This window comes from Gopherus evgoodei, chromosome 22 (assembly GCF_007399415.2).
Source record: "Gopherus evgoodei ecotype Sinaloan lineage chromosome 22, rGopEvg1_v1.p, whole genome shotgun sequence".
NCBI lineage: Eukaryota > Metazoa > Chordata > Testudines > Testudinidae > Gopherus > Gopherus evgoodei.
The window spans coordinates 4031989-4046254 of NC_044343.1; the positions used below are offsets into that span (position 1 = coordinate 4031989).

At 55.1% G+C, this 14266-nt stretch overlaps 2 protein-coding genes across 7 annotated transcripts; both read left to right on the forward strand.

Moving 5' to 3' along the window:
• Window positions 1-1890: 1890 nt before the first annotated feature.
• C22H19orf25 (chromosome 22 C19orf25 homolog) lies at window positions 1891-5112 on the forward strand. 2 transcript variants are annotated; one of them, XM_030540273.1, is made up of 3 exons: window positions 1891-1973; window positions 2706-2868; window positions 3612-5112. In XM_030540273.1, exons 2-3 carry the CDS (start codon window positions 2733-2735, stop codon window positions 3806-3808), a joined length of 333 nt encoding a protein of 110 aa, XP_030396133.1. In that variant the 5' UTR covers window positions 1891-1973; window positions 2706-2732; the 3' UTR covers window positions 3809-5112. The 2 variants fall into 2 exon arrangements, with proteins under 2 accessions (XP_030396133.1, XP_030396134.1); XM_030540274.1 differs by having other exon boundaries at window positions 1936-2015.
• Window positions 4955-11593, forward strand: LOC115638554 (granzyme M-like). Of its 5 annotated transcripts, XM_030540269.1 has the most exons (7): window positions 4955-5043; window positions 6622-6941; window positions 7458-7614; window positions 8573-8717; window positions 9740-9997; window positions 11142-11323; window positions 11528-11586. In XM_030540269.1, the coding sequence occupies exons 2-6, from the start codon at window positions 6779-6781 to the stop codon at window positions 11298-11300; spliced, it is 882 nt and encodes a 293-aa protein (XP_030396129.1). In that variant the 5' UTR covers window positions 4955-5043; window positions 6622-6778; the 3' UTR covers window positions 11301-11323; window positions 11528-11586. The 5 variants fall into 5 exon arrangements, with proteins under 5 accessions (XP_030396129.1, XP_030396125.1, XP_030396130.1 ...); XM_030540265.1 differs by having other exon boundaries at window positions 11142-11593; XM_030540270.1 differs by having other exon boundaries at window positions 7461-7614; window positions 11142-11593.
• Window positions 11594-14266: the final 2673 nt, after the last annotated feature.

The window sequence follows — 14266 nt, forward strand, 5'->3', positions numbered from 1 at the left end:
CATGGGTTTTATTTGCATTGCTTGTTCTCTTCATGCTTGGCTTGATTCCTGACACAGACTCTCTGAATCCTGGGGAAGGGAGAGGGTGGAACAATGAAAGTGCCCCCCCTTCCCAACCTAGAGGAAGGGCTACGGAGCACTGCAGATGACCCATTCTACCACTGCACCTCAAGCCTGGATCCTTCTGTGTGAGACTGAGAAGGGAGATTGGATGCTGTCATTCCATCACCAGAGCACATCTGCTGGCTTCACACAGGCAGCAAAAGGCATCTGAGGGTAACCACTTAGGAATGATCTGAATTTGCTCCAATGTGGATGTAACTCCCCTTAAAGTCAGTGAGTTGCTGCTACTTCAGCCCAGGGTGGATTTGATTTAAATCACTAGTCACAAAAACTTGATATTAATGGTGGATTTCTACATAAAAGTGCATTCTTGTTGGTTGTTATAACCTTAATATACATTCTTCACAACTCAGAGATGTAGGTTTCATTTTTAGAAGGTACACACTATACATTTCTAAACAGTGATTTATTGTTGAAAACTTTTCAGAATAGTTTTACAGCTATATCAGAAAATGAAGGATTGTTTGGTTATTTCATTTACTAAAGGTAATTGAAGCAGATAGTTCACCTCCCAATGACTTCATAAACAGGGCCGCCCAGAGGATTCCTGGGGCCATTGGCGGCAGGCGGCTACGGTGGACCTCCCGCAGGCGTGCCTGCGGAGGGTCCGCTGGTCCCGCGGTTCCGGTGGAGCATCCACAGGCACGCCTGTGGGAGGTCTACCGGAGCCGCAGGACCAATTGACCCTCCGCAGCCATGCCTGCGGGAGGTCCACTGGAGCCGTGGGACCGGCAAGCGGCAGGGGGCCCCCCGCGCAGCAAAATGTCTAGAGCCAGCCCTGTTTGGCGGCGGGGGGCCCTTCTGTTTTGGGACCTGCCACCGAAGTGCCCCGAAGACCCGCGGTAGGGGTCCCCTGCCGGCGAATTACCGCCGAAGCGCAACCCACTCAGCATTAATTTAGGAAAACACTGCAACTAGGGTTCATAAACACAAACCAAGAGCAAAAGCCCCACCCCTAAGTAAGTTACCCAGTGTCCTTTTCCCCTCAGGTTCTTAAGTCCAGCAACCCAAAAGTCCCTTTAACTGACCCATCCCTTCTATGCAACCCACCCCTCACAGTTGCTGCCCTTGGCCAGTGCAGCCCCAGACTTCAAAGGTTCATCTCCCAACCTGTGTGGAAGGCAGAGGCGGGTAAAGAGGCACCTTACACGCTGCACTGCTTGGGCACTTGCTCGTCGCCCCAGTGGCTGATTGCCATGCCTCAGGGGGGCTCTGCTCTGGCCCTCTCTGCCAGCCGCCCTAAATTGTAGGCTACCTCTCCAAAACCGCTGCAGGCCAGGGGCTGTCAGTTGCCTCTCTTCCTCCCTACCCCTGCACTGGCTACCTTTATGGGGGCTGATCCCCCGAGGAATTTGGGACGGCACCTATTCCCCCCTCCTTCATTCCCCTGACCCTCAGGGCCCCCGGTGTCTGACATGGTGCCTCAAGGCCTGCCCACGGCTGCTGGGCACAGCACCGCCTGCCCCCCGCCTCCCGAATCTCACACCCTTATTGCCACGTGCTGCCCTAATGCAAAGTGCCTGTGCCCTGGGGCAGGGCTGGTGCAGCACTGGGGGCAGGGGGAGATGCAGGGGCTGCGGTGACAATTCGGGGATGTGGGGGGCAGAGAGGGGGCTGGGGGGCGGGGCCTCAGGGGCTGTGGCTGAGTCACGTTTCATCCCCTGGGTCACAGCCGCCCCAGGCTGCAGCAAGAGGGGCGCGCGCGGCCCCTTTAAGGGAGGGGCGGGGCATATCCTGCAGCGCGGGACGCCAATGACGTGACAGGGGCGGAACCGGAAGTGGGGCCTGCTGCTGAGCTGGAGGGGGCGGGACAGACGGTGGCCGGGAAGGGGTTCGCGGGCAGCGATCAGGTGAATTTCTGGGTGGGCGCGTCCGTTCTCGGGGGATATACGGTACGAGCGGGGGTGAGAATGGGGCAGGGGATGGGGGCAGGGGGTCTATGGTATGAGCAGGGAGCTGGAAGGGATATACGGTATGAGGGGTGGGTGGGAACGGGGGTTGGGGGGTACGTGGGGGTGGGGTGGGAACGGGGGCGGGGATATACGGTAGGAGCGGGGGTGAGAATGGGGCAGGGGATGGGGGCAGGGGGTCTATGGTACGAGCAGGGAGCTGGAAGGGATATACGGTATGAGGGGTGGGTGGGAATGGGGGTTGGGGGGTATGTGGGGATGGGGTGGGGACGGGGATATACGGTACGAGCGGGGGTGAGAATGGGGCAGGGGATGGGGGGCAGGGGGTCTATGGTATGAGCAGGGAGTTGGAAGGGATATACGGTATGAGGGGTGGGTGGGAATGGGGAGCAGGGGGTATATGGTACGAGTGGGGGGCTTGGGGGCAGGGATCTACGGTAGGAGTAGGGGTGAGAATGGGGGTGGGGAATATGCAGTACGAGCAGGGGTGGGTGGGAAAGGGGCCATGGGATATATGATATGAGCAGGGGGTATAGGAATAGGGGTATGGGATATACAGTGTGCGTTGTGGGGGCCGGGATAAAGGGTGTATATCCAGTCATGGGGGGCAGCAGCATTATCTCAGCAGGCAGGAAAGTCACTGACTCCTTAGTCTCTTCCTGCCCACTCCAGGATGCCCATTTATGAGGCAGGAGAGTTATGAGCTCGAAAGGCAAGAAGCGGGTGGTTCTGCCGACCCGGCCTGAACCACCCAGCGTGGAACAGATCCTTGAGGACGTCAGGAGCACCCAGCCATCCGATCCCATGTTTGTCCTTATAGCAGAGTCCAATAAAGGTAGGAGAATGCATCCCAGCTCTTTGCCTCAGGAATCTCCATGATCCAGTCTGTATGAAATCTACCAGATGATGGGAGCCTGTCTCTGTCCACTCCTGTCCTACCTATCAATTATAAAATCTCTGTCAGCGAGCATTGCACAAATTAGCCCTGAAAGTTGCTGCCATCTTGCCAGTTTGCTGGCTCGGGGGAATGAATTGCTGGGTCTCAGTCCCGTTCTTGGGGGACACCTCTTTATAGTTCAAAATCCACAGCTGTGATTGCTGCTTTTGTTGACAGTTTCTTCAGGGAAGTCATAGACTTCATGGGGCCTGGAGACTGATCTTCCCTTTCACCTGTACAGGTGTCCTCCCCTGTTCATAAGTAAGGCGCATTGGTCAGAGCATGGTAGGGAAACATCCCCTGCTGCTACCTGTGCTGTGACAATTTTGAGGCTATAAACAGACCTGAAGGTGCATCTGATCTGAAATGCAGCAGAGAGTCCTGTGGCACCTGATAGACTAACAGACGTATCGGAGCATGAGCTTTCGTGGGTGAATACCCACTTCATCGGATGCATCCAATACGTCTGTTAGTCTATAAGGTGCCACAGGACTCTTTGCTGCTTTTACAGATCCAGACTAACACGGCGACCCCTCGGATACTTGATCTGAAATGTAACTTAGCTTTACATGAAGAGATTACGACCCCGTTTTAAATGCATGTTATTCTCTGTCTTTTCCTTCCGCATTTCCCCTCCCCAGACTTGCCAGCCCCTAGGAAGGAGGAGGAGTCTGAAGTGAAGCGCGAGCACCTGTACCAACAGAGTCATTCTTACGTAGAGATGAACCACCGGCTGCAGAAGGCCTGCAGTCTGCTGAAGGAGAAATGTGAAGAGCTGAAGCAGGCGGGCGTGACTTTGGAACAGAATATTGTGGAAATTAAGGAAAAGGCCTTGTGAGGTTGTCTGGCCTCTCTGGAATGCCGAGACATTGGGAGCAGAGACAAAAAGCTGGCCCAGAAGGGTTTGTGCTCGACAGTAAAAAGCCCCACCTCCTAGTCCTGACGCACTTCTCAATGTGCTTTCAACTTTCACAGACGTCCCCAGAGTGGCCTCTTGTTTCTGTATCCAAACCATAGGGCCAGAAAGCCACCCAGCCAGGTAACCCCGGTGTGCACTTTGATTTAATGGAAGATCTGGCACTGCTGCATCTTACCTGGAATCTCCAAGAACCCACCAAGCCTCAGTGGGGGGTTCATCTTTAAAGCTAAAAATGCTACAGGATTTGCCTCTGTAACCCCTTCCCAATGAACAACCCTGATCTCATTGCTCATGTTCAGAGGGGACTCTTGGACCAGGTGTTTCACTGAGCCATTAGGAGAACCTGATGCCAATTTCCAAATGGCAAGCTTAAACCTGACCTGGCTGGGGTAAGCGTGGGCTCCAGGCAGCTGCTGGCTTTTCGTAAGCTGCCTGTCACCGTCTCAGGTGCCCATGGTGACTGTTGGCATGACGTCCCCCTCGCTCTCCAGGTTTACCTACGACTTCTCCATCTGGTACTGTCTCCGTGATGACAATATTGCTTCCTGCATCTCCATGTTGCTGAAAAAGCAAGGCCTCCAGGGTTATGACGAGCACCAGGACCAAGTGGCAGGGACGTCCATCCTCATGACGGCCGCCGAGGTCATCCAAGCTAGCAGGGTCGCTATCGTCATCTTGTCGGCCAGCTCGCTGGACGACCCCTGGTGTCAGCGCGTCGTGGAGTGGAACCTGCATCATGTGATAGAGCAGGAGGGGACAAAGATGATCCCGGTTTACGTGGACGTGGAGAAAGAGCAGGTGCCTCTGGTTTTAAGGCATCTTAACGAACTCGACTACAGAAACAAATTCTTCGAGCGGAGGCTGCTGGAGAGCTTGAAAAGCATCATGCCTCCAGCTGGCCGAGTGAGGGCTGGGCGCCCCTCCAAAGCGACCATTGCCAAAAGCAGAGCCAGCCGATAGCACTGGGACTTAGCAGCAGCAGCACTGCCGCTGCATGGAGAAACTGAGCCCCGGGGACTTTGGCTTTGGTTGATTCCTGCCAGGAGTGATGCAGCGTGTCTTGCCTTGTTCATTTGGCATCCAGGGTTTGCTGTGGGCCCCGTTGCAGTGTTGGCAGTGAACTAATCTGCTTGGCTTTGCACCTAGACTCGACGGTGAGAAGACTTAGAAAATAAAGTTGTTGCTGGTGGGAGTTTGCTATTAAAATGCAGTGGGAATCTGTATGGAATGTGATCCAAGGCTGCTCATAAATCCCATTATTTAATAAGCTCTTATTAAAATCCAGTCCTCAGAAAACTGAACGACCGAGTCTTTGTTATGAGAGGGGCTGAGTAGGGATCAGATCAGGTCCTGCTGGGAGTCAATAATGAGCTGTATTCTCAGCTCTGACCCTGGCACCCCCTAACCCCACCCAGCTTTTCACTGGCTGTGTCTGCCCTGGTAACTAACTGGTCATCTCCCATGGCTTTGCTACATTGATGCAGCTCACACTAGACCCCTGAGAGCCCTGTCTGCACTAGTTGTTCCCAGTGCAGATAGCAACAGATGACGATGTCCCTAAAACTGCTAGTGTAAAGTAGGCCTGTGCTTCAGTTTCTTTCCATCTGTGAAATGGGTGTAACAATGCTTGCCTGTTTTGAAGGGGAGGGGGAGTTGTGAGCACTAGTTAAAGTCTGTGATTTCTTTGGAAGTCATAATAACCCCTTGTCCTTATTTAGTGCTTTTCAGCACCAGAGCTCAAAGTGCTTTACAAAGGTCAGTCTCATCCCCATCTTGTAGATAGGGAAACTGAGGCACGTGGATGGGGTGTGACTTGCCTGAGGACACAACTAGCATGCTAGTGGAAGAGCTGGAGATAGAATTTAGGTATCTGGAGACCCAGCCCCTTGTTCTGTCCACTAGCTAAGTACCATGGACCTAAAAACCCAGAGAGAAGCCCGAGCACTTTCCTTCAGGTCTCTGCTAGCACCTGGGTGTTGGCTCCACCCCAATTTGCTCATTGGGATGTTGTGCTCCCGGCAGTTAAGACACTTCAGTGAGCATTGGGTGGTTAAGATCTTGGTTTTACGTCTCAGAAAGAGCAGCAGAACTCCGGGAGAGGAATGGTTTTATTACGTGCTACAAGCCCCAGCAGATCTTCTTGCACGGGCTGGGTGCTGGGGAGGCGGTCAAAGGGACATGTTGCAGTCGATCACATAAGTGGTTGCGAAAATGAAGGTAGCGGCATATCTCTTTATCGTGACAAGGTCCAGGGCTGTGCAGTGGCTGAGAGCTGGTGCATGGGTGTGACAGGGTGACGGGGGTTGGGCGATGGGACTCTATGCTACAAACCTAGCTGGATCAGGGGAATGGTTCCAGCTTTGTAATCATGTTTGTGCCTAAAGATTTGCCCCTGAGTGCCGAGTGCAATAGAGAGGGAGTTAAAAGTGGCTGGAAACAACAGGGGAGCAGTTTACGTCTCTAATGTCAGGGCGTGTAGGGGGTGTGTGGGGGGGAGGTGCTGTTGCAGGGTAGAATGTCACAGAGGTGTCGGAGTCTGGCCCCAAAGCATTCAGGAAGCATGTCGTGTATTAGGCTTGTTTTTACACACTCACTCTTAGGGCTGAGTTCCTGTTTTTCTGGGGGTAGCGAGGTGAGCACATGCTGTGTAGCAGCTCCCCTCCCTGCCGGTAGCCTTGGCGTGTTTCAGCTGTTGGCACTCAGCTTCTGCCTCCCTCTGAAACATCTCCCAGCCCCAGCATGGCAACACTTTGCTTCCAATGCCATCCAGTTTTCACAAGCGGTGAAGAAAGGCCCTACCTTGGCCGTGGGTGCGACAGCCTTTTTTCTGCAGACCTCACCCTCCGCCTCCCGACAGCCCTTTCTCCCACTGCTGCAGAGGAGATGTGAATGCGCTTGGAAGGAGTGGGGTATATAACTACGAGCGGAAATCCCCCCCGGCAGAAGTGGTGGGGGCGCCAACGTCTGCAGACGGCTCAGCGTGGCGGCAGCATGAAGGCAGATGGGCAATTGCTTTTCCTGGTGCTGCTGTTCCTCCCCATTGGGAAGGCTGGTGAGTGGGTGGTCGCGTGGTGCTGGGGAGTGGCAGGGTGTCCCAGTGGATAGGAGCACGGGGCTGGGAATCCGGAAGGCTGGATTTTATTCCTGACTCTGCCCCTAATTTGAGTGGGCTCAGCTGAGCCACTTCTCTCTCTCTGCCTCAGTTCCCCCATCGGTGAAGGACTTTGCCTTTTTCGGAAGCATCCAGTATCAGCAGCTGCTGGAGCCAGGTCTCTGGACGTGATGGGTCAATAGACTGATGGTTTAAAGTGGCTGGGGGGGAATCCAGGGCTTTTGAGTCATACTGCGATGCCCTGCCCGCTGGACTGCAGCTAGCTACCTCCAGGCTTCAGGGCTTATACACCCAAGGGCACAGTTGGAGCAGCTGGAACATGGATCGGTTCCAGCCTGGTAGTGCTGGGATTCAAACACACCTCCCTTTCCAGGGTTTGGGGTGAGAATTGTCCCCTGCATCCGCCTTGCTCCCCAGTCCCCGTGCACTGGGCCACGGCGTGCTATTTCTTTGCAGCAGGCCAGCTCCAGTCTTCGATCATTGGAGGACGCGAAGCGTTGCCTCACTCCAGGCCCTACATGGTGTCTATCCACATAGGAGGCATTCCCACCTGCGGGGGAGTCCTAGTCCACGCGCGCTGGGTGCTGACGGCTGCGCACTGCAACGCCGACCTGTGAGTACAGAACCCACCCGTGGCTGGTGGGTTCCTGCAGATTACGGCCAGAGGAGTAGGCTCCCGGCTTGGCTGAGGGGAGCAGGGGTTGCTCTGCTGTTGCAGGGGCAAATAGTGAAACCTGGATTTAAGAAATGCCAGAGGAAAAGCCTTGATGCCAGGCCAGAGGGGAAAGGGGCTGTTATTTACCGAACACCTGTCAGAATCTCACCAACCAGTAGAGTAGCAAACTAGGAACCCTGAAGGTCATTCAGCTAGGCAAGTGCGCAGGGTCGGGGTTGGTCATGAGGTGTAAATGGGGGGGATTGAATGCAATTGGATTCTTTCTTCAGCTCCTCCGTGGCTTTGGGTGAGCCAGATAGGTCCCCTTTGAAAAATGTGGCTTCTGATTTGGGGTCTGAGGGCTTGATTTTCAGAGGTGGCTGAGCGTCTCCAGCTCCCCTGAAGCCCACTGGAGTTGTGGGCACTCAGCCTCCCTCAGAAGAATCTGGCCCAAAGGTGTATCATGGGCTGGGCACCCCAAAACCAAAGCACCCCAAATCAGAGGCCTCTTTTTTTTTTTTTTAAAGTGGCCTGAATGGCCCTGACCCTCAGAGGTATTTGGGCACCTAACTTCCAGTGGAAATTAGACACCTAAATACTTTTTGAAGAATCTGGGCCAACGTGCCTCCCTCTGCATTCCCAGACACTTGCTCAGCTCATGGGAGGCGTCTGCATGCAGAGCCCGTCTGCCCGCAGCACACCAGGAGGATCAGCACACCAGGAGGATCAGTGGTTGGGCCAATGTCACTGGGGTCTTGAGTCAAGAGCTGGGGGAATGTGCTCCACCAGAAAGCTGACTTGCTTCTCTGACTGCAGGCTTAGCTTTGTGCATCCCCAATGGGGTGTTTCCACTGGGATAGCCGAGTGTCTGCAGGGAGGGTGCTAATTCTAGAGAGGGTTTATTTTTGTGTCTCAGGATTAAGGGTCCCATCAGGGTGATGGTGGGTCTCCATTGGCAGCCCAGGAGAAATGCCCGAGTGCAGGTCTTCACTGTCGCAAAGTTTGTCCCGCATCCTTCCTACAACCGCACAACTATGGCAAATGACATCATGCTGCTCAAGGTACATGGGCTTGCTAGGAAGGCATGGGCACCAGTTATTCTGGCTTCTGCTTCAGGGGGCCCGTCCTACAAGGTGGCAGCGTCTGAGCATGTGGCTAGGGCAGTGGAGTGGGTTCAAATCCTGGCTGTTCCTGTTGTTTGGTCTTGGGCAGGTTGTGTTGCTGCTGTCTGCCTCAGTTTCCGCATCTGTAAAATGGAGGTAGTAATAGTCCCTAGCTCTTATCAGTGGATCTCAAAGCACTTTACAAAGGAGAACAGAGTTGTCATCCTCCTTTTACATATGGGGAAACTGAGGCACACGGCGGGGAAAAGTGACTTGCCTGAGGTCACCCAGTGGGTCAGTGGCAGAGGCAGGACTAGAATGCAGCTGTCCTGAGTCCCAACCAGGGCTCTAGCTGCTAGGCCATGCTGCTAACCATATCAGTATTTCCTTTGTGAATGGAAAACACTGTGTTAGGACCCTCAGAGGCAAGCCAGGGCATTCAGCACTGCGTAGGATTTACTCCTTCCTTTGTTCCTCCATCTCAGGGTAGGGGGAAGGTTGAGTGGGGTGAAGCTGCGATGGGGAGGAGCGGGGGGGGTGTCTCTCTCTCTCTCTGAAGGCCTCTCCTGCTGCAGCTAGAAAGGTGAGATTCAGAAGTGACAAACTGCCTAACCCTTACAGGAAATCTTTAACGCGAGCAGTGCTCTCTAGCCAGCCTTGAGTCATTCTCAGCTCACACCCTCGCCTCTGAGGTGCTGGTAGGTCTGCAGCCTTGCCTTGCTTTCGTTGATGGATAAAGTATTTCCTGGAGTCTGGCCTCTTTAACAGAGCAAAGGATGCTTCCCTTTGTCCCTCAGCTGCTTCCCAACAGCTAGGAAGTCTCATTCCTCCCACCCCTTTCCGCCATCCCTCGGCTTCTGGGCCTGCACAGTTTCCTCTAGGGCCAGACTAGAGGCTTGGCCTCTCAGAAAGCAGCCTAGAAGGTGCAGCCTGACAGTCTGTCCCCAAGGCCTGACCTTGACTTTCGCTCCTGCCTGCAGCTGGACAGAAAGGTGGTTTGGAACAAGGAGACGAGCCTTCTCCCGCTGTCCAAGAGGAATCCGACCCCGGGGACCCCGTGCAGCGTGGCTGGCTGGGGGAGGTTCAGAGAGGGAAGCAAATATTCCCCCGTCCTGCGTGAACTCGATGTCAAGGTGATGGACATCAGGATGTGCAACAACAGCCGGTACTGGCATGGCGAGGTCACCAGCACCATGATGTGCATCGAAGGGATCGAGAAAGGCTCTGCCCCTTGCAAGGTGATGGCTTAACAGCAACGCTGGTCTAGAACGGGCTGATGGGGAGAGTCCCCAGCTGGCTGTGTACAAAGGGGATGGCCTCGTTGCCAGGCCTGCGTGCTTTGCTGCCTGTTCTCGAGCATGCATGGAGATGGCAGGATCCTACAAGGGTGCCCCAGACCTAGCTAAGATACTAAAGAACCCTGGGGAACATGACTAGGGTGACCAGATGTCCTGATTTTATAGGGACAGCCCGATTTTGGGGTCTTTTTCTTATATAGGTTCCTATTACCTACCACCCCTGTCCCAATTTTTCATATTTGCTATCTGGTCACCCTAAACATGACAAACACCGACTTGCTGAGTTCCCTGGGGGTGCTCGCTACCTGCTCTGCCCGAGACCCTGCCCCCAATCCACCCCTGCCCCTTCCCCAAGCATGCCCTGCCCTCACTCTGCCTCGTCCTGCTCCCCATCCCACCCAGCATCTGCTGCTGAACAGCTGATCAGCAGCGGGCAGGAGGCGCTGGGTGGGGAGGGGGAGGAGCTGATTGGCAGGGCCCACCAAGGGGTGCTGAGCACCCTCTGGTTTTTTTTCCATGGGTGCACCAGCCCCGGAGCACCCACAGAGGCAGCACCTTTGTTGACAGGGATGCCAGGGGGTCTGGCCACGTGTTCTCCCTGGGAATTGTGTCCAATTTTCCATCCCTGAGGCTTTGATCCTTTTTGGCAGGCGAGGATAAGTGAGGTGCAGCGAGCTGCTGGCCAGGGTCTCCCCAGTCCTTTGGAGCCCTTGATGGCGGGCTTGGCAGAGAGGCTAAAGACGGAATGGGCCATGGTCAGAGCTGAGCTCCGCTGGGGCACGTGTGTGGGACACTCGCCCTACTCTGCACCCACTCTGTGGAGAGAGGACTCCAGTCTCCAGGGCTGTCAGTCAGGCCCCTTTCACCAGCACAGGATTTGGCTCAAGCTGTTGGTTAGCTCCAGTCCTAGGACAACCCTCAGGCCTGCCCCGTGCAATGTGCCCCACGGCCTCTCAACTGTCTGTTGCTTGGTGCTACCGCCTCTGTGCCCACCCCGGGCCCTGCCATGCTCCTGACCCTCACTCCCAATGCCGTGCGGGGCCCTCCCAGCCTAACACACGCTGTGAACTCTGTGCTGTTGCAGGGTGATTCCGGGGGCCCTGTGGTGTGTGGAAAGAAAGCGGAGGTAGCCGGCGTGATGTCCTTCATAGGCAAAAGCTGCGTCGATGTGTTCAAACCGCCCGTGGCAACGGCTGTCTTTAAATACAAGACGTGGATCAAAAAATATCTACGCTGGGGCTGAGACCTGTGACTGCAGCATCATCTGTAAGCTTGCCTGTCTGTCCCCTCTGCCGTGTATTGACCCCTCCTCGCTTCCCTCTGCTGCCCAGCTTAGAGATCAGCTCACTCACCCAGCCACGTGTGCCTCATCCATCCGTCCGGGCACTGTTGGTGCAAACCCCCGCCCCCCACCTCCCTTGCCTACCTGTTCTCTTACAGAGGCTTCAGCTCTGTCCTTCTCTCTCTCAGGAAACTGTTCGCCTGCGTCACGCTTCCTGCTGCTGATTTGAAATAAAAGTGAAACCTCACCTGGTCCGTGGTGGTGGTGGTGGTGTGTGTATGTCTGCGTCGTGGGGGTATCACACTGTGGTTGCCCCGGCTCCAGCTGACACCACAGCTGTGTCTTGCAACTAAGCTGAAGTCTTGGCCAGACCAACTCGGTGTTGGAAATTGGAGCTGGGGGAAGGAACAGCTGGGTGGTGTGCAGCTTCCCTGCCCTGAGAGGCACTTGCTGCCTCCTGTAGCGATTACAGAGAGGCAGGAGCCTCTAAGCATTCCCCACATCACCTCCCCGGGCGGGGTGCATCTATGCTACCTGGAGAAGCCCAGCGAGCCCTCGAGATATGCTACACAACCACTGTGTATGGTACGTGGGACACTAGCTATGTTCAAAGCTCAGGTTTTCCCAGCTCTGTGCATGGTCTCTCTGGGCAGAGTATCTGAGAGCCTGGTGTGAGTGGTTGGTATTATCCCTGTTTTATGGGTGGGGAAACTGAGGCACAGAAAGGGGGTGGTGGTGTCTGTGTTAAAGTTGGGAATTAAACTCAAATCTTCAAGCCAGTGCCTTAACCCTAAACCCCCCTCCCTCTGGTGAGCAGGATTCTGTGCCTGTGAATCAGCAACTCCTCAAGCCAGCAGAGGAACCAACCACCTCTGGTTATTAAATGAAAACTCCTCCCCAGTCCCTGCTGGCTCTCTCCTCACCATTCCACCCTGACCACCATTTCCAACTGGCCATGCAGTCCTTATTAGCAGGGTGGAAAATAAAGAGAACTGCTTCCTAGTTATACAGCTTTAATTTTAATACTGTCCAGTGCCCCAGTAAAATAACATCCTTAGTACGTACAGACAGCAGGTGGGGGGTGGGGGAAGAAACCAGTAGCAAAGAACAGGACGGCTCAACACCCAGCACGTTGCTCGACAGAAGAGGATGGAAGCTGAGGGTAACTGTTAGGAGCTGCTAGGCTAACAGAAAGCACAGCTGGGGGGAGATTGTATTTTAAAGTTAAACAAATGGTTACTGCAAAAATGGTGAGGTAATGCAGGTGTCCCCTGTTACTACAGGTGTGTTGTACCCTGAATTAATTACAGCATTCGGACTGGATGGTGTGTGTGGCTCCTAAGGGGGGAGGGCTCAGGTGCTTCGGAGAGACAAGACCTTTGCTTGTTTAATACCCATCGCTGCAGCCCCATGGTTGGCTGGGACTTTGCCACCATGCCAAGGCTGAACCGACTCCTGCGGCTCTGAGTTTGCCACCACAAAGGCCTCCCACTGGGTTGTGTGAGTGGTGATGTCCCAGAGAGTGAGGTGCTGTGGGCCCCACACAGCAGGAGGGGGCAGGTTGCCCCCATGTTACAGCACAACCCTTTGGGGAGCGATGCAGGGGCCATGTAACCACACAGCTGCCATCCCTGCAGGGAGGAGAGAAACTGCTAGAATTGCGGGAGAGCCAGCTTCTCTGCAAGGAGATCAAGGCTGTTGAGTGCCACAGCTGGGGTTGGTGTGGGCACATGGGGGCCAGCAGGTGTTTGGAAGGGGCAAGGCGGGCGGGAGGAAGGTAGAAAAGTTCAAGCCACGAGGTGGGTGCTGAGGCTGGAAAACCCACCTGCCCCAGCACCCTTCCCTTGAGATCAAGGAGCACAAGCCCCATCAGGAGCTAAAGTCCCACCTCTAGCCAGTGCAGCAGTTGGTGGATTGCAGCACAGCGCCTCACTGCTGCAAGCGGTAGGCCCTGTCCAGCCTGTGCCAAGGGGCTGCCCCTGTCAGCCGCAGGCCAGGCCCCACAAGGGTAAGGTGCCCCCCCACCCTCTCCAGCAGCCTCATTCTGCTGCCACTTCATTTTTGTAACACAAGAGTTGCAACGTATGTGACTTGAGCCCCTTCCAAAGCGAATTAACCCACCGCTCCCCAGGGAGAGGGACGCAGGAGCGTTAGCCTGTGTACAGATAGGGAGGCAGGCGGGGGGGGGGCAAAGCAAGTGGCCTTGTTCAGGGCAAGAAGCAGGCCCCACTTTGCTCTTTTTTGGCAGCCCGGGTCGTCACTCAAAACCATGCAAAGCCAAGGGGGAAACCGCTGTGGTTCCAACGTTGTGGCATTTCACACTCAGTGTGCATGGGTGGAAATCACCACAGTAGCCCTGAGCCAGCCAACCCCAACCCTGAGGTGATTTTTCGCTGTGTAGCTTTGCAGAGCAGGGCCTGGCTGACAAGGCTAGCAGGCAGGACTCGAGCTGGGGCGCTGGCTAGAGAGGAGCCAAGACCCCCAATGCCTATACGTCCCCTGCTCGCACACTGGGTGCGGACAACATGAAGAAAAAAGCGTGAGGCCCCCAGGCCTCCACTTTCAGCACTGCTTCAAAATGCCCAGAGAAAGGAGGGAACTTCCCGCTGCAGGATGTACTTAGCAGCTGCTGAGAGAGAAGGGGGTGCAGGCTGGCCCTCCCGAACCCTCCTGACCTCACACAGCCCATCTAAGGTGGGGGCTGTGACTTGGTGGATTTAGTCCAGTTCTTAGTGGCCCCATCTCCACCCCATAAAAACCATTCTTGGCCCTGATTGGCGCCACCACAAGCAGGGCTGAATAAGGCCCATCTGCCAGGCTGCCTGTCTACTCAGGCACATGGGATGGGTGATGCCCAGCCACTGCCCTAATCTGTGATCGACCGGAGCCTTTCAGCTGCAGTGCTGTCCTTTCGCCAAGCCTAGAGT